At 41.0% G+C, this 10,575-nt stretch overlaps 1 protein-coding gene across 2 annotated transcripts in view; it reads right to left on the bottom strand.

Moving 5' to 3' along the window:
* Poc5 (POC5 centriolar protein) overlaps window positions 1–10,170 on the bottom strand; it is a 28,060-nt gene extending 17,890 nt beyond the window's left edge. The window contains exons 1-6 of one of the 2 annotated variants that reach the window (XM_028760118.1): window positions 9,958–10,170; window positions 8,405–8,564; window positions 7,039–7,126; window positions 4,682–4,799; window positions 2,200–2,277; window positions 99–289 (exon numbers count right to left, since the gene is read on the bottom strand). In XM_028760118.1, the coding sequence (XP_028615951.1) occupies window positions 99–289; window positions 2,200–2,277; window positions 4,682–4,799; window positions 7,039–7,116 (465 nt within the window). In that variant the 5' untranslated portion in view covers window positions 7,117–7,126; window positions 8,405–8,564; window positions 9,958–10,170. Of the gene's footprint in view, window positions 1–98; window positions 290–2,199; window positions 2,278–4,681; window positions 4,800–7,038; window positions 7,127–8,404; window positions 8,565–9,957 lie in introns of those variants that run through there. The other variant, XM_028760119.1, reaches the window with a different exon arrangement.
* Window positions 10,171–10,575: the final 405 nt, after the last annotated feature.

The following is a 10,575-nucleotide window of genomic DNA, read 5'->3' as shown; positions in this document are numbered from 1 at the left end:
AGAGAGAGAGAGAGAGAGAGAGAGAGAGAGAGAGACACACACACACTAGGCTCAAGTGTCAGACTACAAAGCATACTGCAACTGAGCAACTGTTATACCTTGAGACCTGAACTCCAGATGTCAAGTACATTCTCCAACTTGTGAAAATTTTCATCAGAGATAAGATGATCACCCACAATTATTTCATGGGCATCTGTCCGAGTAGAAAGAGAGGCTGGTGAGGAAGAGTCAGCTAATAAATGTGCGCTGAAGAAGTCCATGACTGGGTGAGGTGGCTTCCTGGGTGACCCTAGAAGAAAAGCAGAGCAATCAAACAGCAGCCAGGTCAGATGGAAGTTGTCTAACTGGCAGAGTAATGTCAAAAGGCTACAAGATGTCTGTTAACTCCGGAAGCTGAGGAAAAAAACACAGAGAAATTACTCTTGAGGTATATCTACTTCAGTGTGGATATTTTTTGATATTAGTGCTGTCATTGATTGAGGACTGACAGGCATGGGATGCCTCCTATATCCCTTCCATCCTTCACAAACCACTCTTATGGCAAACAAGGATGTGTCATACATCCTGGTCCAGCCTGAACTGAGTGCGATCAGCCACACTATCCCAGTAACACTAACTAAGTGCTTGTTATGTTTCTGCAATACAAGTGTTTAAGGGTTAGCTCTTAACATGTGCTATCCTAAGAGGTAGGCACTTTTTCAACCATAAGGAGAACACTGAGTCTCAGCAGGAAATTGACCATGGTGAGGTGGCTGTCTATAGATCTCTCTTGCTTTATTTTCAACGTTAGTACTGCTCTTAACATTGCTAGAATTTGACAATATAAAAGGGCTAGTTATTTAGTTTATTAGACATGCTGTTAGCCTCCAACAAGTAGATGAGAAATTTGTACACCAATTTATATGCGTGTGCACATATACATAACTATTACTTGCTATTACCCAGTGAGGTGGGAAAGCCAGAGCCAGAAAGACAACTGGTCTCTATCTTTAAAATGCATAAAGTAGAAAAGTCAATATTCTATCACAGATTTCCTGGAATTAGACATCATCCGTCACCATTTCTCATGGATCCCACATTAACTATGAAGGTCTAAATAGCCAAAACTGAAGGCTTGTCTCTCTTCTTTGAAGAATGAAGCAAGGACAGAAGTACTATAGAACTTGTTATGCAAAAGCAAATCTTTCCAGAACTCCTTGCAAGAAGGAAATTATCCCCTAAACTGTGTATCTGCTATGCAGTAAATAGGGTGTGGGATGGTTATACACGAGATATCACCTACACTTTCTGAGGATGGTCAAAGAACCCAAGGAGCAAGGACAAAGTGCGCTCATCTTTTACTGGGTTCTACCAAGTAGAGAGGCAGAAGGCTCTGCTTTCCTGCTTTGTTTGTTTCAGAGATACATTGGGCCTATGTAGCCCAGGCTGGTCTTAGATTGGCTATCTTCTTGTCTTAGCATCCTATGTGGTAGGGTTACAAGCATACTGCACCATGTCCAATAGGCGCTATGGTTTTATTGTTGAGGATATGTATATGTATATATGTATATATGTATATATATATATGTATACACAAACACACACACACACACACACACACACACACACATATATATATATTCACCATTTACAAAATAGAATCACATGACTTAAGGGCTTGAAAGACCATCTGCAATAATATTGCCCAAGACTCGTACGAGTGAAGAAACCTAACGGCAGGCATTTCTTACAAAGTGGCTTAAATGGTTCTGCATTAATAATGCTACACCGTAGGGCAAGTATCCCATTTCTGCTGCTTACATGTATACCATGTAAAGTAAAAAGACAGAAGCTGGCTCTAGTAAGCTTCAATCCCCTCTTCACCACCAGTCTCTCAGCACCTCTCTGACTCAACACGACTGTAGCAGTATAGATGTGTTAGCAGCCTTACTTTCATCAGTTACCTTTGCCATTGCTTCCTAATTGTAGAAAGTACACACTATTTGAATAACTTCTTTCTAAGACAATGTAAAGGATGCCATGCACTGTAATTATAAACTGGTCTTAGCTGAACAATTTTGGAATGTTGTGAAATTATTTTAAATATTATCACTTAAACTAGCAACAATAGCATTTAAAAAGTCTGGTTAAGTAATATGCTGACTTATTCTTGCTAATACACTGTAATTAATGAAACAAACTAAGGAAAAGTCATCCTACCTGATTTTGAATGGCTTGAAATATTTAAATCTGATCCTTTTCCAACTTCCAGTGCAGTTTCTCTTACAGGGCTATTTCCTGCCAAAAAAAAAAAAAAGAAAAAAGGTTTTTAAAATTAAAACTACTTAAAGGAAACCATGTGTATGTACTGTACATCTGATGGCTTCACTGTGACATATTTATGTATGCAGATAACATACATGACCCTTCCTTACTCTGTCTTCCCTGCTCTTTGAGGTACTCTTCTATTTAAATAGCACCCCTTCTACTTTTATGTCTTAAATACATTTAAAAATGCCATATTCCACATGTGGAAAAACACGCACTGTTTGTCTTTCAAAGCCCAGTTTGTTTTGTTTGACTTGAAGATCCCATTGCCCCTTAACCACTCATCTGCTAGAGGGAGACTAGACTGGTTCTATGGCGTGGCTACTGTGAATGGTGCTGCAACAGACATGGACACGCGGGTACTATATGCCGGTTCTCGTGTTCCTGCGTGTGTGTCTAGGGCGGACAGCTGGGTCTTATGGTAGCTCTATACCTAGAACATACACTCATATTTATCCATGTGTATAGAGTTAAAGTCTGTGTGTATATATGAAGGGCATGCATATGCCACAGCATGCTTGTCCTCCATCTTGTTGAGACAAGGTCTCTGTTGTTCACTGGTGTGCATGCCAGGTATCTGGACTTTGAGGTCCAGACATTCTCCTGTCTCTGACTTCCACCTTGCCTGTAGGAACACTAAAATTACAGATACATTATTGTACTGACTTTACATGGGTTCTGGGAACTCCACACTCAAAACCTCAAGCTTTCATGGCAAGCACTTTGCCTACTGACTTCTCTTCCCAGCCCTTGCCTGCTTATATTCATCTGTCTGCGAAACTTTAGTGTGCTCAGTAGGAGTTGTACATCAAGGTACTCAATGTGGAGCCGGGCAGTGGTGGTGAAAGCCTTTAATCCTCACACTGGGGAGGCAGGGGTAGGCGGATCTCTTGAGTTCGAGGCCAGCTTGGTCTACAGAGTTCCTGGATAGCCAGGGTTACATAGAGAAAACCCTGTCTGGAAAAAAAGGAAAGAAAAGGAAAGAAATGGAAAAGAAAGGGAAGGAAAGGAAAAAGAAAGATACTCAATGTAACTAAAATATGATTGACACCCTTGATGTACAATGAATAAACCCAAGGTTTATATCTTAAAGAAAATGAAATGTAGGTAGAAAAATTCTGCCATAGTAAATTATTTATCTGAAGTCATGGTGCCATTGTTTCAGTTCAGCAATCTGGGGACAGGAGTACAGTGTGCATGTGTGAAGATCTACAAGAACTGGGAATGAGGAAGTGACGAGGGCCCTCACTTAGCAGAAACCCAGGAGCTTTTCCTCTGTGTGAAATGCTCCCTCAAGGACAGCTATCCTCGGAGGTAAGACAGCTATATGATGACTGCCCATGAGGGCTATCTAGCCCTCTGTAAGACTATTTATTCAGGGACTATGCGATGTCTCGGCAGGTAAAGATGCTGGTGGCCAAGCTTGACAACCTAAGTTCAATCCCTAGAACCCAGACAGTGGAAGGAAAGAACAGATTCTTGACGTCATGTGCATACACCCATGCACATATACACACATACAAAAACATGGGAAAAAGAGAGAGTGCTTATGCAGAGTTGTTAGAGCTTGCTCTTTACTAAGTAAGGCTGAACAGGGGAAAAGGGTTTGCTTCCCGTTGCTTCCTTTAACCCTTGTATCAAAGCAGAGCCTGGCTTGTATCAGATACTAAATCTACTGCTGAGAGTCCACATGCAGGTCCACCTTTGTCCTGATGACCCAAACTATTCTCTATGCCACATAAATATTGCCAACAAAGTATCAGTATGTGGTTCATAGAGCGACTTCAGGTATTCTGAGGGCAGTGTTGGGATTACCTTTAGATGGGCTTGGGCATTTAGTTGTCAAATAATCCTGGCATAAAACTTCTGGATCAAGAACTGGGGCTTATACCATACTCTACTGCCCTTGCCTCCCAAGTGCGAGGATTAAAGGCTTTCACCACCACTGCCCGGCTCCTCATTGAGTACCTTGATGTACAACTCCTACTGAGCACACTAAAGTGCCGCAGACAGATGAATGAATATAAGCAGGCAAGGGCTGGGAAGAGAAGTCAGTAGGCAAAGTGCTTGCCATGAAAGCTTGAGGATTTGAGTATGGAGTTCCCAGAATCTATGTAAAGAGATAATCAGTATTGTGCTGCCCTGATTTTATTACTTTTCATAAAGTTAAAAGTCAACTGAAGTTTAAATAAAAATCCAGCTGTCAAGAGAGCCAGCAATGACAGTAAAATGTTAAGGCAGGCTTTGCACCATGGACTGAGATGCACCCGTGGATGGGAAGGGACATCTCCACAGTCACACCAGCATCACCAACAGACTCAGGATCTTAAGTGGTATCTTGACAACTGTATGTAATCTGGTCAGTGAAGCATACCAGCTAGCGTAGGAAATCTATCCGCTGCCACTTCTCCTTTAAGGTGAGATGGCTGTGAAGCACTGGATTCAGCATTTGGATTCACAATAGCATAGCGAAGCAGTTCTTCATACTCCTCCTACGAGAAGCCAAGAACAGCCATGTTTTACAGCAGCTACAGTACTGCATCCAAACGCTCAGTTCTGTTGTTAAGAAATTTACTTAACCACATAACAGTCATATACTTACCACAATACAGAAAAGTTTAGCTCTTTTGTAAGCCTGAGTCCTTTGAATGCTTCTGGCATGACTTTGACATTTATAATTAAAAGTTTAAAGAGGAAATATTGGTGATTCAATATATTACTTTTTTCTATCTCTCCTTTCTTACATTTTATATCAATTTTAACTAAAGATGAGACAAGACATGGTATTAAAAAGCTATCACTTACATTGAGACTCAGTTATATTTTCTCTCTCCATCCTTCCTTTTCATTCCTTCTATTCCCCCAAATCCTGCCCTCTTTTTCTTAACAGGGTTTCTCTATATTTCCCAGACTGGGACTTGCTTTGTAGCCTAGGCTGCTATTAATCCTTAATCTCCCTGCTTACGCCTCCTGAGATACGTGCATCACAGGTGTGCCCCACCACAAAAGGACCAGGATTTCCTTGATATTATGTAACCCAATAGAAGCAATCTGGATGGTCAAGCTTCTGAAACCACACAAGCACTTTATTTCCCCTAATTTCAAGCCCACACTCATCAAGGCAGCTGGTTTATTTTTGCTGCTGTTGTTAGAAGAAAATGCCATGGATTTGCATTTAAAAAATAGGTATGTATGACTGCAGCTCTGTCTTAGCACTGAATTTTAAGTAAAATTGTAAAAGGAGTTTATACTATTCTGTTTGAAAATTGTGAAATTTCAATGTAAAAGAGTGAGGTGGTTTGAGTTTCAACTTGGATTCTATTTAACACACACACACACACACAAACACACGCATTAATCATTGGGTGAAAGAAATACAGTTTTTTGTATACAGTGTATATTAATAACAGAAGAAAGCCAGATGACAGAAAATCTAACACCAGAAATGTCTTCATAAGGTTATAATCAACTCCTCTTTGTTCACGATGCCCCTTCAAGGCAATAAGCAGCAAGTTTTAAACTGTTTCCTAGTATTTCTGAAGTGTAGTAGGTGTGGATTTAGCATCTATGTAGTTGTAGCACTGACGAGTGGAGAGAAGAGGATCAGGGTATGAAGCTAGCCTGGGCTGAAGATACAAAGTAAAACTCTGTGTTAGGAAAAAAATTTATGTACCATATCATAGTGACAAAAGTAATTATAATTCTTTAAAAAGGTTAAAATATTCTTAAATTAAATTTTTTTGTAAATCATATCTGGTTGTTAAAATAAAGGGAAATCTAAAATTCTCAGTTATTAAGAAAAAAAAAGGCAACCTTAACTTGATAGGATACACTGGGATAAGATACAAGGTATTCCTTGGTCTGTGTAAACCTAGATGGGAATTAACCCTAATAAAATACTGTACACAAGCCCAAGTCTCCTGCAGTAGCCTTGCTCACTGACTATGGGCACCCATTTCTGCTTTCTGTCTGTAAATTAATAAGCCCCAGGGTTTGACCTGGGCAAACAGCCATCTGCTTCTTCCACCTCCCTGCAGGGAAGGTAGTTAGACAGTATGGCTTGTGGGATTTGAATAGCTCATGTAAATAACACACCCTTCCCTAGGCAGTTCTTCTAACTCATCTGTCAGTGTCCAGTTTCAGGATGGCAGATTATGCCAAATGTGTAGATTATGACAAATGTACTAGTGACAGGAATGAGAACCTCGCTGCACAGAACATCAGAGAGCCCTGGGCCCTAGAATCTCAGATGGCTGACATTCTGTTACTTTTCATTAAAGATGAGAGCATTTGGCAGACACAGTTAAGCCAGAGATTTCACAAAATGTTCTGAGATTCTGAGTTTTATTTTTTATTGTGTTAAAGCATTTGCAGAAAAAACTTTTGAACAGTTCATGGCTATTTTCTGAAAACTTAAAACAGTATACTCCCCAAATTAGTAGAGAGTTGGTAATATTGTAAATGCAAATACTTCAGCGTGAAGGGAATGAGTAAATGAAAAAAGCATTTCTGGTTTTGCCACAAACTAATACTTTGTTTAAATCTTTTGGGGAGTGTGGTCTTTCTATGTAGCCCTGACTGTCCTGGAACTCTCTATGTGGTCCCTGCTGGCCTTAAAACTTAAAAAGATCTCTTTGCCTCTGCCTTCTGTGTGCTGGGATTAAAGGTATGCACCATTACACAGGGTTTTATAATTTTTTAAAGTAACAATAGACTTAGATGTCTTCCTACCTGAAGGTCTGTGGAGACGGAATGGTCAGAGTCATTGTGAGCAACATGAAGTGAGTCCTTGTCCTCATCAGACGACATCCTGCAAACACTATAAAACAGCACAAGTTAACCTTGGTAGTTTCTCGTAATACTTAAACCAAAGCTTTTAAATACACGAAGTGCAACAGTGCTTTATATTAACTGCAAATATTCTTCATGTCATTTAAAAGAAATCATCCACTCAACATACTGAGCAAGAATCACAGGGCCAGACAGGACTTACTTCAAACATTTGTGTTTCTAGAATATCCTGAAAGAAATGTGCTAAATGCACAAAAGACTGAAGGAAAATGCTTCAGAACAATTTTCTGCAGGGTCAGACAGAAAAGAGCATGTTGTCACCCTTCTTCAGCCTTACATGACATCCCAGGTACCAAATACTTTCCTGTGACATTTTGAACTAAGACAGCCTAAGAATTTGTGTAAATTCCCTTCCTGGAATGCTTACATTTTGGAAATATTATTTTAAGAAAATTAAGTTTATATATTACAACATACTGAAATGTACATATAGAAATCATTAAACGTCTTAGCTAAAGAAAACTACTTAAAGGGGGTGGTTAAAAGGCAAATAATAACTATTCAAACTATCTGAACACCAGTAAGTCAGACAGCATGGCCCAGGTACTGAGACCTGAAAGCCGTGGAAGTCCATCCTGAGACAGACTCAAGATAAAAACAGAGCCACGTAAGCCAAGACACAGAGGCATGGCATGTATGTGAAAAAGAATTAGGGTGTTTGGTTAGGCTGAAGTAAAGTAAGACTCAAATACAACTCAAATAAGAAAGGACAGTTACAATTATGACCTTTCATATTAAAAGGCTGAATCTTTACATAAGACATTAATGTTTGAAACAACTGGTGTGACCGACCTTGCTATCTATTTATTTATTTATTTATTTACTTATCTATTTATTTATTTGTATTTGCAGTGCTGAGGATGCACATGCAGCTGTGCAGGTGAGGGCAAGACCTTCTGCAGAGCTCCAACATTGCCTTCTTAAAAATTGGTATTTTACAAAAAGAAATATTTCTCTGACAGTTTTAGGGCAGATTGGGATTCTAAAACTATAAAGTCTAATTGAGAACCAGTCATAGTAATCCAAGCAGTAAAGGTTCTTTTCAGAATTTACCTAGGAGACAAATGAGGTCCTTAAACCAGAATGCAGCCTTGGCAAGGGCGCTGAGGTGTGGCTCTGAGGCAGCTGTGCTACGGTGGTGACAATGCGGGCTCATGATCAATGACCACCTAAAGCATCCAAGTGGGTGCTACTGGTGCGTCAGATTTGTGTCCAGAGTAACTAGACAAAACATACCACTACTCACCGAAGCAAGGACTGTGGGACAGTGAGACTGGGAGGAAGGACAGCGAGTTCAGTACCAGCTGTATCAGCATGAGGGTGCCTCTGAAGCACCGGATACAGCTGTGAGCACGCAGGAGTCAGCCTTCAGTGTCCCTGGGTTCCTTGTCCTTGGACTCACTCAACTGTGGGCCAAAAGTATTTCTTAAAATCACATTGATCCTGAACATGCACAGACTTTTCTTATGATCATCCCCTAGACAATTCTGTGCAACACTACCTACCTAGCATTTATACTGTATTAGGGTTATCAGTAAACTGGAGATGGTTAAAGTATGAAGGATGGTATGCCTAAAAAACTATGTGCAAATACTCTGCCATTTTGTACAGGTCTCTTGACCATCTGTAGATTTAGGTATCTGCAGGATCTGGGAATCCATCTGCTGACTGTGGTTATAGAAGGATAGCTGTTATGTGACCACACTCAGGACGCAGCTCCAAGCTCTGGAATTCATAATGGCTAGGATGTGCCTAGCCTAGAGACTTGTATTACAAGCACAGACTGGAGATTTAGATTGAGGAGGCACTGACTTCTTGGGGTCTACTAAAGAAACGGGAATGAATGGGAGTACCCATTGTGATAAAGAATCATTATCCTGTAGACCAAACACACTTGCATGCATGTTTTAGAATATAAACACGTATAGTTTCTGGAAGGATTTTTAGCTTCAAATATGATTTCCAAGGAGTTCATAATCCTAACAAAGACAGCTGTGAGAAGAGGAAATCTAAAACTGCTAAGTTTTAAGGAACAGTGAAGAGTCAACAGAAAGACTGGAGGAAGCTAGAACACTGGTATTGTTCGGGGAGCAGTATGAGGGCCATGTAGAGAAGAAAAAGTAGGCACACACAGCTCTGAATCAAGGAATGAATATTTCACTAATTTCAAATCAACCACTGTGGTATTTTGGCCCGTTTTAATTTTAATTACATCTTCCCCTATGACTTGTTTGCAGACCTGGTAGGCAACCAGAGTTGGGAACTGTGGATTATTTTAGTAACAAATGAGCTGGTATGCTCAGATGTTTCTTAAATACATATTGCAGCCAGAAAACAATTGTACTTTTGGAAAATACGTCCTCTGCCTGCTCTTTGCAAACAGGCATGACAATTAACTTGAGACTCGACAACAGTAGTATTTCTTCAGTTCCTGGGTTTGGAAGAACGATGCTTTTGTGGGTGACATACACCATTTCACTACATTCCCAGCATTCTTTAACCTAAGCAGAACCCACAAGATAGCTTGATGCTTCTCTTTGCCACAGGCACAACTTAACTGAAAAGCAGACTCCGGGAATTCAAATACAATCTCTTAAAGGCAGAAAACGAACCAACGTGTAGCTGGCAGCAAGGTGACTTCCCCCGTCCTAAGTGCACGCAAAGAGAGGGCGAACGCCAGTCCCTTCCACGTTTTCTTTCACCACTCTCCAATCCGGCCCCATTTAAATCTAATTCCTTCTTAGTAAAACACAACGTTCTGTTCGACTATCTCCCCACGTCCTAAAGAACAGGACCTACTTAGTTGGCATCACTTGTGTCCTCTTTCTGGGCACCTCCAGGGACGATGCTCCCAATCCTGACAGGGAGGAACCAGCCTGGGCGCCGCCACCGGTATACGGCGTTTCTGCCAAACCCCGACTCCTGACTCGCTGCGACCACTGGTGTCGCCGCCGCAACCACAGCAAGCACAGCGGCTCCCCTAGCAGCCACTTGACAGTTTCAAACTGAGGGCCCTGATGAAAGACAGCCCTAACCACTGGTCCACAACTTCAGCAATCTTATATTTGATTGGTCCGCGAAAAGTGGGCGGAGCTTAAGGGTCTCAGCCGAAGAAGCCGGAAGTCGGAGATTTACAGGCAGAGGCCAGCCTAGAGTTCCGGGCGCACATAGCGCATGCTCAGTGCCGCTCTATGCCTGAGGATTACTACGGGGTGGTACTCCAGACAAATTTAATTATCCTAGCAAGCCTGCGAAAGCTGCGTGCTGATTTTCAACAAGGAGGATGGCCTAGGCACAAAGCCTCGAGGTTTAGTTTCACGCACAGATAGTAGGTCGTAAAATCACTGGCCTGGCAGCTGCTCTCATAAAAATACAAATTCCCAACACCCTCTATTGATTTCTTTAGTTTTGGATTTA

The sequence above is a fragment of the Grammomys surdaster genome, unplaced genomic scaffold, assembly GCF_004785775.1.
Source record: "Grammomys surdaster isolate TR1022 unplaced genomic scaffold, NIH_TR_1.0 126391, whole genome shotgun sequence".
NCBI classification, from domain to species: Eukaryota; Metazoa; Chordata; class Mammalia; order Rodentia; family Muridae; genus Grammomys; species Grammomys surdaster.
The sequence above is the reverse complement of the archived record's forward strand: the minus strand, read 5'-3'. Positions and strand labels throughout refer to the sequence as shown.